Below are 16,457 nucleotides of genomic sequence, written 5' to 3' on the forward strand. Positions count from 1 at the left end.
AAAAAAGTGTTAGATAAACTTGGCACTGTAGACATGAAACACGGGAAGAGATCTAGTCAAGGGATCTTCCAGGCTAAGAATCACAGTCAAATACTTTAAGAGAAGATTTTTTTCTGGGCTTGTGAGGTAGATCAGCAGGTAAATGAGCTTGCTGCTAATCCTGATCACCCCAGTTCAATGTTCAGGACCCAAGGTGGAAGGAAAGGGCTGCCTCCTGCAAGCTACTCAGACTGACTTCTATACGCGTACAGACACACACATGTGCACATAAAAACCAGAAAAATGGGAATATATTTCTCCAAAAGGAGGTGATGTCTTTTACATAATTCAACCTTTTCCTACTCAGTGATGGAAATGAGTCGACTCTCCTTTGTCTTTCACAGTGGCACTATTTATCTGATTTAAGCATGTCAATGACAGAACTTGAATGGCAGTGGGAGGGAATGCGAGTGGCCATTACCCCACACCTCTGTCCATTAAGTGGAATTCAAAGCCATTATCACTGAGAACAAGGGCATAAAAAGTCGATCTCTAGATATTACAGAGAAATGTAATAGCAGCCCGGAGATAATTGAGGAATAAAGGCGCTAACTAAATCAGTGCCTGACTGCATGGTTTTGGATGACAAAGACATGTCCATGGAAGGCAAAGTGGCTTTGTTAAGGATCACACCTCTGGAGAAAGCAGGCTGCCACCCGTCCCCAAAGTGCAGTAAAATAAATGGTGTAGAGTTGAAGGGTTATTCCCTTGACACGCTAATTGAAGTGTCTATCATGATATTTCATTTTTTATAAATATCATAAACAATAGTTAATGCTTACTCAATTATTACTATAGTAATGAGATGTTTAAAATCCCATTTCACTTACCATAGTAAAACATGGGTGTATGTATATATATATATATATATATATATATATATATATATATATATACACACTTTTTTGAAGCTTTTATTTTATGGGCATGGGTGCTTTTGCTTGTGTTATGTCTGTGCACTATGTGTGTGCCTGGTGCCTGCAGGGGCCAGAAGAGGGCATCCGATCCTCTGAAACAAGAGTTACAGATGACGATGAGCCATCATCCGGGTGCTGGGAATGGAACCTTCTGCAAGTGCAATCAAGTGCTCTTCTTAACCACTGTGCTTTCTCTTCAGTCCTTATATGTGTGTTTTTAATACATATGTATTAAGTCACTACGTAGCCCAAGGTGGCCTGGAACTCACAATCTTCCTGCCACGGTCTCCCTAGTGCTAGAGTTATAGGCATGTGCCATGAGGCCCAGCCAGAAGGAACAGTTCTTATATGTTAAATTATAACTATAAGTCCTATAAATTATAACTATAATATAAGCCCTAAAAGTCTTACAATTTCCAAATCTTATCCCTATCCTATGAATATATAAATTACAATGTCTGTGGTATGAAATATAACCTGAATCATCAAATTTCAGTAAATCTTTTATAATATTGCGTTGTCCTGTTTTTTAAAATCTTTATACAACATTAGTAATTGGTCTAATTTAAGTTACTTGTCAATTGGGTAAGAACAATTCAGCCACACTGTATACTATTAATAATCTGAATAATAGTCAATAGTAATTAGCTTGTGATAAAAACCTTCTGATTGCTGCTTTAATGTGCTAACTCACTGACAGAAACTCACAAGGGAAGTATTAGGTTCTCTCTCCTGCTCCTTCCTTCTTTCTTTCCAGTACCAGGGATTGGTGTCAAGGCCTTGCGCATGACTGGTAAGCACCACAGCACCAAGGCACAGCTCTGGCCCCTATACTCAGAGTGCTATTCTAATCACCGCCTCCCCTGAGAGGCAACAAAGCATCAAGGAAATAATTAATTTGCCTTGGGTAACTGGACTGCTGAGCAGCAGAGCTGGGATTTGAATCTATGGAGTCCTTGTGCCGGTTATTTTTGTCATTGCTGTTTTGTCTTGTCAATATGATACAACCTGGAATCATATACAAAGAGAGCCTTAATTGAGGAACTGCCTCCATCAGATGGCCTATAGATAAGTCTTCGGGGCATTTCTGGATTAATGATTAACGTGGGTTGGCCCAGCCCACAATGGGTGGTGCCACCCTCGGGTAGGCAGTCCAGAGTGGTATAAGAAAGCAAGCTTGGCAAGCCAGGGGGAGCAAGCCAGAAAGCAGTGTGAACTAGAACTCGTGGAAAGAAGCTGTGTCTGCCAAGACTGATTGACTGATAGAATATAATGATGTAAAGAGGTTGGAATGTTGCAAGTCCACAGTCCAATTATACTTTTCCTTGGGCTAGCTTTAGCCCCCTACTTGCCCTTCCTAGCTGACCTCTGTGTAGGAACTAACATCCTGTGACTAATAAATAAAAACGTTTTGGAATTTAACTTAGCAGATCACCAGCTTCCATCAACCCAAAAGCCAAGAATGTCATCAGACAGCATCTGAGACGTGTAGGAGAAACCCCCGCCCCCCATCTTGATGTAACTCACCACTCTGATGCGTCCACCAATGTATTTTTAAAACACCTTGGCTTATAACTCTTTGTTCTGTTACTATAAAACTCCACAAAACCGCTTCCACACTGGAACATTATATTTGGTGGGATCTAAATGTACGTTCCCTGGCCAAGATCACTCATATTTGTTCCAGAATAAACCATGTCTTTTATTCCTGTGAGGTAAGAGCTGTTTCTTTTGATCACAGCCGCAATCCTCCATGGTCTCTGCTTCAGTTCCTGCCCTAACTTCTCTCGGTGATGACTGTGATAGGGACATGTAAGCCAAATGAATCCTTTCTCCCCAAGTTGATTTTTGGTCAGTGTTTGAATCACAGCAATGAAAAGTAAGCTCAGTCCTGTTCCATTCTAGAAAATAGCATAATCAACCACAGGGGAAAGAAAAAGAGACCTCCTCTATTTTATATTTCTACCCATCACTTGTGATACTCAATTACTGTGGTGGTTGGAATGAGAATGGTCTCCCATAAGCTCATGTGTTTGGACACTTGATCCCCAGTTGGTGGAACAGTTTGGGGAGGATTAGGAGGTGTGGTCTTGTTGGAGAAGGTGTGTCACCGGGGGGTTGAGGGAAGGCTCTGAGGTTTCAAAAGACTTGGCCATTCCTAGTGTTCTCTCTCTGCCACCTGCTTGGGGACCAAGCTGTGAGCTCTCAGCTGCTCTGCTGTCAAGCTTTAGCTCCACCATCATGGACTCTACCCCCTGAAACAGCAAACCCAGCTAAACATTTTCTTTTTTTTTTTAAACTATTTTTTTTAAGATTTATTTATTTATTATGTATACAGTGTTCTGTCTGCATGTATGCCTGCAGGCCAGAAGAGGGCGCCAAATCTCATTATGAATGGTTGTGAGCCACCATGTGGTTGCTGGGAATTGAACTCAGGACCTCTGGAAGAGCAGTCAGTGCTCTTAACCTCTGAGCCATCTCTCCAGTCCTAAACATTTTCTTTTTTAAAGTCATGATGTTTTGTCACATCAACAGAAAAGTGACTAAGACTGTTATAATCCACCCTTTTAGGAGTACAGTTCTAAGTTTTAACAAATGAACGCAGCTATGTAAACACTACTCCAGTTAGGACACTGGTTAGTTCTACAAACTCTCCAAATTCTCCCGCGCCCTCTGTAGTCAGCTCCTTTCTCCAACACCAGACTCTGGAAGCCACTGGCCCCATGTCTGTCTTCACAACTCTACTTTTTCTTGAATGTCATATAAACGGGATCATGCAATTATGTACTGGCTGGCTTATTTTACTTAGTACAATGAATCTGGCAACATCCTGGTATTGCAAGAGCAGTAGCTTAAAAGTTCCATTGTATCGCTGAGTAAGTAGCCCATTGTATGAAGTTACCAGAGTTTGTTTTCTTATTACACTATTGAATACATTCAGTGTTATTTGTAATGTTGGCACCTACAAATAAAAATGCTATAAGTATTTGCATAGAGACCTTTATGTAAACATAGGTTTTCATTTCACTTAGTCAAATCCCTAGAGATAGGATTTCATGATGTACACTGCGGGTATATGTATATATACATATTATATATATATATATATATTTGGGCTTTTAGACTAAGGGAATAAAATCCAAACATATGAATCAGCATTCAGAAAATAGGTAATAACAGCCCACAGTTTAAAATAACAATAAAACAAAACTGGAGAAATTTAACTTTTTATTAATAATATACAATGCCAGCAAGGAAGTAGATAAAAGTGGTAGTTCCATGCTAAGCTGGTCATGGAGTAAATTATCACAGCTTTTCTGGAGAACAATTTGGTAGAACTAATCAGAATATATTAGATACAAGGGTCTCATTTCTACCTTCAAAAATAGCCACAATCATGTGTAGATCAGGTGTTGTAGTATGATTTATCATTATGAAAAGGGAAGACAATTATATATCCATCATATCCTTTCCTCTGAGGAAATCAAGGTAGTCTTTAAAAAAAGTTCTCTGAAACAAGAAGATCTCCAAGATATTATTGAAAAATATAATGTATGCTTGTAACATACAAAAAGATAGACATTGATGAGGTATGAGGACGACAGATGGAGACCACGGAGACTATGGAGACAAACCACAACCAATCAAAATGTTGAGTTGTAAAGCCCAGTTCCAATAGATACCTCTACAAAAGAACTCCCACACCCAAGGCTCAGGGGACATTTCAAAAGAGGTAGTGAAAAGATTGTAAAAGCCAAAGGATGAGGGAATTTGCTATAAAATTGTGTCTCTTAATAATGTCAGAAGCTGCTCCCATAAAGTCTCACCCACCTGACGGCCTAAACATGAGTTGAAAATGACATCGGACATGCCACAGTGGATGGGGTGGGGTGGGGTGGGGGGAGACCCATGAGGCCTCAACCCCACACAAAGAGCCACAGGCAACTAAGGAAAGCTGAGAGCAGAACATACCAACTGGTTATGTTTTCATATACATATATATGAAAGAGAGCAAGACTGGGAATTTGGAGGGTGTAGAGGGAAGAGATGGAAGGGAGAAAAACTGTAATTATATTATAAAATATTTTATTATTTTCTCTCTCTCTCTCTCTCTCTCTCTCTCTCTCTCTCTCTCTCTCTCTATCTATCTATCTCTATCTCTCTGTCTATATGAATGCCTTCAGAGGCCAGAAGGAGACCCTGAGTCCCCTGAAGCTTAAGTTACAGTGGCTGTGAGATGTCCAACATGGGTGCTGGGAACCGAACTCAGGTCCTCTAGAAGAGAAGCAAGTACTCTTAACTGTTGGGCCATCTCTCTGTGCTTTGGATAGGGAGGGGCTCATGCAGCCCCACCCTTAGCTAAGGAGCTATAGGTAGTTGATGGTTCCTGGGAAAGGGGGAATCATTTTCTTTAGGGGATGTTGTGGTTGGTACAGTGCCCATCTCTGGCTGATTGCCCCAAACCCATGTGAATGCTATCAGCACTAACTGGATCCAGTGGTAATGGGGGGGGGGCCTGGAGAGATGGCTTAGCAGTTAAGAGCACTGACAGCTCTTCCAGAGGACCCGGGTTCAATTCCCAGCACCCACATGGCAGCTCACAACTGTCTGCAACTCTAGTTCCAGAGGATCTGACACCTTCACACCAATGCACACAAAATAAAGTGAAGTAAATTAAAGAGAGAGAGAGAGAGAGAGAGAGAGAGAGAGAGAGAGACAGAGAGAGAGACAGAGACAGAGAGAGACAGAGAGAGAAAGAGACAGAGACATGGAAGTTGGAGAGGGATTTGTTGTGTGGGGAGGTGTCCAGGGGATAGGGAAAGGATATGATCATTGTGTATACAATTGTATGGATATGTATTTTGATGGTGTACACACACACACACAAAATGTTGGGTGTTGGGTGATAAAGGGTGCCTGGATTTTCTGCATGAATAAAGTATTCTGGGCATACACAGGCACTAGATGATTTTTGGGAGAAGTGTGTATTGAGATTATAATTTTTATTCTCAGCATTTCAGATTCATTTTACCAGAGAACCAAGCACAGGGTTAGGAAAACATGCCCTTCTGTCTGACACTAGTCAAAGATTGTCAGGAACTATCAATGGGTTTTGGAGTTGGAGGCTTTCCTCTGCCAACTAGCTTGTTTTGGGGAAGGGAACTGGTCCATGACATGAGTGTGCTGAGAAGGAGCCAATGGTAACCTCCATCCCCAGTACGCTTGGCATAATATAAACAGATGCTGTTTCCTAAGAGATAAGCAAGCACATGGATAATCATCGCTTCTGGAAAAGGAATGGGATACACGAGGGAACAGAAACTCCAGTCAAACAGCTAAAGGTCTAGACCCATATTTTAACCCAAAGCCATCCAAATTAATGTTACATTAACATTAGATTTTAAATATGACACCAAAAATAAAAATCTTAGGGAAAATACCAATATGGATTTAATTACATAAATCATTCTAAATGTTAAAACATACTGGGGAAGGAATTTATATGGTAGGAAGGTTAATATATTAAATGATAAAAGTGCTCTAGTTCTGGGGATATTACTTGGGGAGCAAAGCATTTGCTGTGTAGGCAAGAGGATCAGAATTTAGACCCCCACCCCGAACCCACCCAAAAGCCTCAGATGGTGAAGACGGGGATCCCTTAAGCAAACTGGCCATATCTGCAAACTCTGGGGTTGATTAAGCAACCCTGCCTCAATGTATAAGGTGAACAAGAAATCAAGGAAGATTCCTAACATCAACCTTGTGGCTCCACATGCATATGCATACACAACTACACACACACACACACACACACACACACACACACACACACACACACACGTGTACATAAGCACACAAACATACATCCACTCCTAAACATGAAAAGGGAAAAAGTTATCTAAAGTTTTATAAAACCAAATAGTTTAATAGAGTTGTACAAATTTCTTAAGTAGTGCAGCAAGGAAAACATGACCAGTGGCCAACAAATATATGGGGAAAAAAGTCCAATCAGATAATCAAATAAAATGTCAAAAATGACAATGCTCTCACAAAAATGGAAATGTTAATAAATGATACTTTATAATTGCTAACACTTGCTATATAATTCATGCATTTTTGATCTATTATTGAGTCTTATGTTTGTACATATACCTTAGGCACAGAAATTATAGTTTTTCCCCACAGGAAATAAATAATAAATGTGCACAGGGTTTCAGTGAGAAGGACATTGCTGCATTGTAAGTATAAAAACAAAACAATGAGGATTCGTCTAAATATTAAAACTGATTGGATAAACTGTGATACATATGTATTATACACTCATTAGTTACTGTGTTCTGGAAGAATAACTAAATCCTCTGTTACTGTGAAAATTGAAAATGCAGGCTAAAAAAATAGTACTAGAGTCTGAGTTAGTATTTCTATAAACATATAACACAAAGAAATTTGATTCAAGACCTATATAATCACTATCAAGTACGGCTACCTACATAGAATGAAATTCATTTATTTTGGTTTTCTTTCTCTATAGTTTCTAAACTCTGTCATGAGCATTCTAAAGTCTTTTTTGTTTTCAAATAAAATTTGTGGAAGATAGAAAACAAGCATTCCAAAGTCTGTACTGTCCAGTGTTTCAAATAGGAAATAAATCTGAAAACCAAATTTAGTCCACTGGACCTCTCTGTTTATTGTTCCCTCTTGGATTTTTTTTAGAACTTTAAATACCCAGAAAAGTGCCCCTAATTATAACATTTTGAAGCTTGAGAACAACTTGTTCTGAAATCTCTCATTTATTAGTAGAAAGGCATAATCTTATTTGCCTACTGGCCAACTTCATTTTCCACTTCTGTTAGAAGGGAAGACAGACTGACATGTAGCTTTGCTGTAATTACTTTCTATAAGTGATTCTTTCTCCTCTTCAGCTATTGGAAACAGTATGAATACTGTCCTTACTAAAAAAAAATTAGCACAGATCCCATGGCACACTTAGAGGAACTGGATAAAACCCAATCCCAAGCGTCCTTCCTTATTTATCCCCAAGAAGAGTAATTCTTGGTAGAGTAGGGAACAGGGGAGGCTACCTTTTACGAACTGCTTATGTCTCAGAGGCTTTCTGATGAGTATCTAGTGGAGTAGGCTTCAACCTGTAGACAGCCCTCAGTCTACTGCACAACATACATGCACATGCACACACAGCAGGGATTCCTGTGTTCCAACGTCTCTCACAAGACTGTGCTGTGAAGGTCATTAGTACAGGGATAGAAACCTCAGAAAAAAAGTCACAAAATGTTTGATTAACCCAGAGATAAAAATGCTCTCTTGATGGGAAGACTAGCAAGTAACTTATCTCAGGGTCACAAATTCTAATAACATATTTGAATCTGAGGCCAAGTTTCAATTCACTATCTTTTATCTAGGAGTTCATTACAATGAAAAAAAGGAAACAAAAAGATGCATTCCTTTTTTATCGTTTTTGTGAGACAGGGTCTTGTCATGCTGCTCAAGTTGGCGGCTTTGAACCTTTGGGTTCAGAGCATGCTTCTGCCTCAGCCTCCTGAGAGATGTGACTGGCTAACAGGCAATTCTATTCCTCATGTTTAGAATGTGACTTTCTTCCCAACTGAATAGATGAACAGACTGTAGTGTAGCTGTAAAATGAAAGATTTTTTTTTTCTGTGATAACAGAAAGCGAAGGATGAAGCCACAAGGAGACAGGACGGAGAAAGGTGAGATCACAGACTATGGAGACTGGTACAGATCAACCAGGGTCGGGGCAGAAACAGGTGGAGCACCAGGATCTCCAGGGCAGCAAAGCCCTTTTGTTTGACAATGTGAGGACAGAAGCATTTCAGTATGCATTTGTCAAAACGCATCAAATACATAGCTCAAAAAATGATACCAGGACTGGGGATGTGGCTGGTGTGTGCCCAGCATGAGGGATGCTCTGAGAGGGGGCACATGGGTAATCTCAGGGCTTTCTGTTCAGTATTTCTGTAACCCTAAAAACCCTCCAATGAGTCATTTAATTTGAAAAACAAGAAAACACAATGCAAAATTTACTTAGCATTTACATATAAGGAGAGGATAAACTTACTTGCGGTTCACAATCAGCCACTCTCGAGTATAGGTCTGAACACAGTCTCTGACATGAGGATCCAGTTCAACTCTAATTAGGTGAAAAATAAGATAAAAACAGGTTATTACTGAGCAAAAGTGATAAAATAATTCCTTGCCATAATTAAGGGACAAAACACTATTTCAAATCTGTATCAATATGAATGTTAGGGGTGTTCTTGCCCATTCATTTCAAGTGTATGAAGTATTCCTAAGGCAATATTTGTTCTTTGATGAAACAAATATGTTGACATTTTAAGCTCTGTCAGTTTCTTTGTTATAGAGAATTGCTAAACTACATCTATGCCTGAAGGCATTAAGACACTAGTAGGCAGAAACAGCTATGATTAAACATCAAACAAGAAAAATAAGTTCAAATAGTTATTTCTAACAGGTAAATTTTTTGCTTTCATGTAATTTTGTTAGGGCGTGTGTGTTTTCCATTTAGAAAGCCAAGAACAGCTGTCTTAGGCTTTGATGACTTTATAGACATAGGCTTTGGATTCCTATCATACCTGCTGAGAAGTGTGCCATTAGAGATATTCTCCATGTGCTTCACAGTCCGGAAATCAGAAATAATGACAGTCGCAAAGCTTTTGGTATCATTAGAAACACATTAGTACTAAATGGGTCTAAAAGCTGAAAGTTTATTTAAATATTTTTTGAGATTATAATAGAATTATATCATTTCCCCCTTTCCCTTTCCTCCCTCTAAACTCTCCCAATGTTCTTATTCAACTCATGGCCTGTTTCTTTCTTTCTTTCTTTCTTTCTTTCTTTCTTTCTTTCTTTCTTTCTTTCTTTCTTTCTTTCTTTCTTTTTCTTGCTTTGTTTTTTGAGACAAGGTTTCTCTGTGTAGCCCTGGATGTCCTGGAACTTTGTAGACCAGGTTGGCCTCGAACTCACAGAGATCCACCTGCCTCTGCCTCCCGAGTGCCGAGATTAAAGGCATGCACCACCACCGCCCAGCTGGGCTCTTTTCCTTTAATTGTTGTTACATCTATAAATGTGTGTATATCTATATTACATACACACACATATATATTCATAATTATAACTGTCTCAGTTCATATAATGTTACTTGTATGTGTATGTTTTCAGGGCTAAACATTTGGTATTGGTGTGCTCTTCCCTGGGGAAGATTATTTCTCTGGCTCTCAACATTCCTTAGCTGCCTGTGGTTCTTTGTCTGGGGTTGAGGCCTCTGGGCTTTCCCCCCTCCAGGTTATACTACAAGTCTTAATTTTGCATTTGTAAAACAGGGATGCTATCATGGATCTTGGATGTCCTAAGGTCCACACATTAGTCACTGGCATGACACAATTGAGAAATGGCAAACTCTTCAGAATGTGGGGTCTTCTGGAGGGTCTTGATCACTGGGGACATGCCCTTGAAGGGGACTGTGGGACACTGCTCTCTTCCTGTCTTTTGCACCTGGCCATGAAGTGGTCACAAATTACTTCTCTTCTCCTATCATCTCTCACCATAATACTCTTTGCCACTACAGGGCTAAAGCAATGCAGCCACCCAGCCAGGAGCTGAAATCTCCAAAACCATGAGCCAAAATAAATGTTTCTTCATTTTAGTTACAGTAAAGGGAAACTGGATAACACAGGGAACAGAACAGTACTCACCTGTGGTGATATTATGTTCCCCAAAATATTGTGTGCCCTAATAAACTTATCTGGGGTCAGAGAACAGAACAGCCACTAGAGGCCAGAAATATAGAGGCCAGAAATGGTGGCACACACGCCTTTAATCCTAGCATTCCAGAGGCAGAGATCTGCCTGGATCTCTGTGAGTTCAAAGCCACACTGGAAACAGCCAGGCATGGTGACTCATGCTTTTAATCTCAGGAAGTGATGGCAGGAAGCAGAAAGGTATTTAAGGCGTGAGGACGAGGAACTAAGCCTTGGTTAAGCTTTTAGGCTTTTGAGCAACAGTTCAGCTGAGATCCATTCAGATGAGGACACGGAGGCTTCCAGTCTGAGGAAACAGATCAGCTGAGGAATTGGCAAGGTGAGGTGGTTGTGGCTTGTTCTGTTTCTCTGATCGTTCAGCGTTCACCCCAATACCTGGCTCCAGGTTTTTTTTATTAATAAGACCTTCTAACAATTTGTGTGACACTCACCTTTGGACTTCCTATCAGCCCAAGACCGAATTCTGCAAAGGCTAGATAGGAGACCTCTTGCCTTTCACTGCCCAAATCCCAGCTCCATTCCTCATTGACTCTGCAACCTTATGCCAGTCATTCAATCCTTTTGAGTCTCAATTTCCTCACCAGCAAGTGGTGGCAACGGTAAGAGCACCTCCTTTAGAGAACCATGAGGAAGGTGTGATGCTAACGTGCAAAGTGCTTGGAAGAGTGTCTGGCACACAGTAAGCACCCTGTGCTAGTTTAGACTCAGGTGACTTTCACCGTGCACTGGGTGCTGACTCGGGCACTTGGCACGCGTGGATTCAACATGCCAGGCACCGCTGTTATTCTTGTGCAGAAGAGCGAGGTGGTAAGGCTATCAATCTGAGTCAGAGACCAAGTAGCCGAGCTGGGACGTGCAAGGGCCAGGCCCATGACTACCACAGATCACTACTCAACACAGGATCTGAGTGAGGCACAGGGTGTTCTCTTAGAGTCACAAGTGTTTACTCTCATGGTGACCAGAATGTGCTCCCCTGCCTGCCTTGTTTATGCAGAAGACTTTGGCAACAGCTGAGATAGGACAGGTGGACTTACAGTCATCAGAAAGGTAACACATTCACTAGAAGTCATAGCAACAAAACAGTATCTCACTCACAAAATGGCTCTAGAAAAACCTGCCTTCTTTACCAAAGTTTAAAAAGTTCTCCTTCCTGTAAACTTCCTGGACTTTATACCAGTTCTTCCATGGATCTGGTCACATTTTAAGGCAACTAACCATAAATATTCACACAAAGAACACGACTCTACCAAAGATGAAGATGTGTTATCAATATTAAAACCACCCGTGAAAAAATGGCCTGACACCCGGGAGAGGTGTCCAATGATGACAGAGGTTTGCATTTTGGGAAATGAGTATTTCCCACACAGAATAGACCCGCACACACGGCTAGCTTGCTATGAGAAGGAAAACTGACCCAAGCAGAGACCAAAGGGACTTCCCATCTCCCAGCTGTCCGGTCACCTTCAACTGTGAGGAAACACAATCTGACCCAAAGGTACCTCAGAGCAACGAGGGCAGGCTTCGTGTTTGCAGTCTCCTTCCTGGGGCTTTTTGGGGAAACGAGAAGACTCAAAATGTTTGAATCTTAATTTTGGTTTAATGAAAATAAAAGTTCACTCAAAATCTCCAAAGATTCAGGGTGTTCACTCTACGGCTGCTTATGTTTCATTCAGATGAGAGGCCATGGTTGCGATGCCATGCTCAGCAACTCAGTTCTAAATAGTTGCTCGAATATTCACTCTCCAATGCTTCTGCTGTGTCCCCCTTTATGAAACTTCAGTAAAGGGAGGGAGTTTCTATTCCTCATCTTTTTTTCTCAGGGCACAACAGATGTTCAATAAGCATGCATGGAAACTTAGGTTACTAGATCCATCCAGGCCTTTGGATGGAAACAAATAAAATGCCTTTAAAACTCTTTTGCATTCAGTGTGTGTGTGTGTGTGTGTGTGTGTGTGTGTGTGTGTGTGTGTGTCTGTGCACATGTATATATGTGGCAAAGAGAAGACAACTTGAGTGAGTCAGTTCTGGGAATACAGCTCAAGTTGTCAGGATGGCAGCCAAGTGCCTTTCTTTACCTGCTGAGCCGTCTTACTGGCCCATAAAATGCTTCCGGTAGAGGCATTTCAATACTTGTTATGAAGACTCCCGACACTCTGCCAATAGAGACCACGAGGCTTCTTGAGGTCACATAAGTAGCCTATGGCCACTAAGCTGAAACCCAACAGTCCAATTCCAGGGCCTGTAATCTTAGCTCCTTTTGGACTGTCCTATCCCATTCCGCTGCATCCTCTGAACTGTGTCTTAGTTCCAACAAGGCTTTCCAAAGCCTTTGGCTAAACCAATTTAGAAACTGTGTACATCTGCCTACCATGTGTACGGCCCGGGGCTAAGTCCTCAGCACCACAAAACAAAAAACAAACAAACAAACAAACAAACAAAAACCAAACTGTCTACATCTAGGTAGCAATGCTATATGTGCTTTGTATTTTAGTGGATTGAGTAATTTTTCTCCTTTAAAAATACATGTGTGTGTGTGTGTGTGTTGATGAGTCTGTGTGTACGTGTGGAAGCCATAAGCAGATGCTGGACGTCTTCCTCAATCACTCTTTAGTTTTGGAGGGAGGGTCTCTCACTGAACCTGGAGCTTACTAATTAGCTAGACTGGCTAGCCAGCAAGCCCCAGGGCTACTCTCTGCTTTTCCAGCAGTAGAGTTGCTAGGGCACGTCACCATGCCTTGCTTTCCTGCGGATGCCGGGGATCTGAACTCAAGTCTTCGTGCTTGTGCAGCAAACACAAAACCATGTGACCCAAGTCCTCCGACCCTGAAATGTTTTGTCTAATTGAAAAATGTACAAACTTCTTGTAATGCTAGGGATCAAACCCAAGACCTTGCACATGCTCCACAGGCATTTCACCACTGCCCTATAGGCCACCCCCACCCCCACCCCACCCCCAAAGTTTGCTTCTTTTCAAGAGCACTTCAAAGCTGGGTGTGCTGCCGCAGCACACCTGTGATCCTAGCACTTGGGAGGCAGGGGCAGGAGGACTGCCACTTTGAGTTCAGCTTAGGCTACACAAGCGAGACCCTATCTCAAGAAATAAGAAAGGAAAAGAGGTCCAGAATCAACACCCTTCCCCTCTCATATTTTGAGAAAATAATTTACCCTTCCTCTGGCAGAGAAGGCTGCAAAGTCCTACATTCCTTGGGTGTGAACGCCACATGCAAGTCGTCGTCGGTGAGGTCCCCCAGCTCCTGGGCCAGCTCCGCGTCCAAGCTGTTTAAGTGTGTCATCACGAGTCCTTCAAAGTCCACGGGCTCCACAGGCTCATAAAGCTGAGGCTGTAGGGAGAGAGAGAGAAGAGGGCCGTTCCCACCAGGCTGCCTGGTGGAGGACACAGACATACAGGCACGCAGGCAGTGTGAATAGCTGCTCTGCCCTCCCTCCGACTCAGTGCTTCACTTTTAGCCTAAATGCTGGAGAAGCTGTCAAACTGCAGTGGTGACAGGCCAGGGGAAGAAAGGCAGTAGCAGAAAGTCAAGTCACAACACGATGAGTCATTCAAATCACACCCCAAGGCAGAATTTTTCTCTGCTTAATTGCAGCTTGATGAGGAATCCTGAGGAGATCCAAAATGAGACCACGGGCTTTGAGGAATTTCTATAATTTCTCCTGTAAAAGCTCTCTGAGGCCATGTTTTGTTTACCCAAACACAGTGAAAGAGAGAAAGAAGGCAATTTTCCAGAAACTCAGGCAAACACAGCACTCCTCCAGCTGTGTGCTCAGAGGCAGTGTTTCCCTTGGCCCGAGAAGGGAACCGGCTAAGGGAACGGGCTACAGACTGCTGTTCGAAGCCAGCACGTTAGCCACAATCCCAGCTGACACGGAGCCAGGTTTGCGGCTAAATCCCTCTAGTACCGGTTGGGAAGAAGCCCACTGGACTGAAGCTGGGCGAGCAAACCCTCAGTGACTGCTAAGGAGAGCTGTCCTGTCTTCATTTCATCCTCCCATGGAGCGGGGAGAGAACACGAGAGAGGATAGGAACCCAGGGTTCCTCAAACAATGCTGCTCTTCCGTTGACAGCATCAAGAATTGGCAACATTTTGCCAGTCGCCTATTAACAAAACACACTTTCCAGCCTATGGCATGCAAAGATCCAGGAACCGCTGCCTTGAGGCAGCGAGAGACACTTAGATCAAGGAGATTGGCTCAAGAATAACAATAGCAACAATGGCAGAGGCTTAGCTCTCTGAAGCCTTCCTTCATGGGAGACTGTGTGGAGTCCCAGCCCAAGTGAACACGGCTCTCCTCTACCCGCAAAGCATCACAAAACAAAAGCCCCAGATTCCGGACTTGTGCTAAGGGAGGGCAGGCCAGAAGGAAGGGCTGACAAAACTGGTTTTTCATCCCCTTGAGTCTAAATACCGGCAGGCTTCAAGCTGGGGTGGAAGAACAGGGCTGTTGAAGAGGCCAAGGGCGAAAAGATTCCAGACTGTAACTATGGCTTTCGCCGTCCCTTTCTCTCCTCTGCTGTCCTGGTAGTAATGGAGACAGAAATAACTTACACTGGAGACAGAAGATAAAGCTGCTTATGATGGCTAGTCTTAGTTGTCAACGTGACTACATCTGGAACCAACCAAAACTCAAGCAGCTGGATATACCTGTGAGGGGGTTTTTCTTGATTGGATCATCTGAGACAGGAAGACACACCTTAAATCCAGATTGTTTGATGTCAGATGACCCACCCTAAATCTGGGCCACACCTTCTAGTGGCAGCCCACATAAAAGGACATGGAAGAGGGAAGCTTTCGCGTTTTACCTGCTTGCTCTCCAGCAAGTTCATCTATCCTGCTGCTGAGGCATTCCTTTGCTGGTATTAGAATCTACTTCTTTGGGATTCCAACGTACACAAAAGACCAGCTGAGAATCCAGCTTTGTGGACTGAACAACTGCTGGGTTCTTGGCCTTTCTGTCAAAGGACAGCCATTGTTGGACTAGCCAGAACACAGCCTGTAAGGGATTTCATATTCTCCTTTTAATATACAGATACTCATTCCATCAATTCTGCTCCTCTAAGGATCCCTGACTAAATACACGGTCCTACTTCCAACCCAGATCCTTTAAGATGGCTGAGGTATAGTGCTTATTGTCAGCGGGATGGGAAAGGAGGCCGAGTAGAGGGTTACAGGGTGGATGTCGGGAGCTGAGAGCAAACAGCTGCCCTTGTTCAGCAGGTGGCAAAGACAGGAAGGTCTTTGGTTCTGATTGTAACCTGAAGTCAGCTGAGGAAGCGACCACAGTACTCATGAAGGACCTTTCCAAATCAGTCTCACTAGAACCCAGTGAAATACGCACGTTAATTATTTCAGATGATTTAATAATTTGCCACTGATGACATGGCTAGGAAGTACCACATTTGGAATTCAAATACAGTCAGGCTGTGTTCTTAACAACTATAATTTTGATTGTTTTCTCTTACAGGCCTTCCAGAGAATCAGTATTTTGTAAGATAACTAAAGTACAAGGTAATAGTTAAGTGTGCATCAAAACGGGTTAAAAAAACGCATTTACAACTACCCACAAATTCTGCTCAGAACTTCTCATGGGATTGAATGCTCAGATATTATAAGTGTAATGACAAGCGTGAAGTGCATTATGAACAAGCCGAGCACAGGTAATGAAATGC

The 16,457-nt window shown here is 42.2% G+C and overlaps 1 protein-coding gene across 2 annotated transcripts in view; it reads right to left on the reverse strand.

Moving 5' to 3' along the window:
- Dock8 (dedicator of cytokinesis 8) overlaps positions 1-16,457 on the reverse strand; it is a 203,397-nt gene that overhangs the window by 131,510 nt on the left and 55,430 nt on the right. For both annotated transcript variants that reach the window (XM_052712081.1, XM_052712082.1), the window contains 2 exons: positions 13,937-14,112; positions 9,052-9,123 (listed from right to left, as the gene is read on the reverse strand). In XM_052712081.1, coding sequence (XP_052568041.1) covers positions 9,052-9,123; positions 13,937-14,112 — 248 coding nt within the window. The remainder of the gene's footprint in view (positions 1-9,051; positions 9,124-13,936; positions 14,113-16,457) is intronic.

This window comes from Peromyscus californicus, unplaced genomic scaffold (genome assembly GCF_007827085.1).
Source record: "Peromyscus californicus insignis strain IS unplaced genomic scaffold, ASM782708v3 Scaffold_4__1_contigs__length_199733344, whole genome shotgun sequence".
Classification (NCBI taxonomy): Eukaryota; Metazoa; Chordata; class Mammalia; order Rodentia; family Cricetidae; genus Peromyscus; species Peromyscus californicus.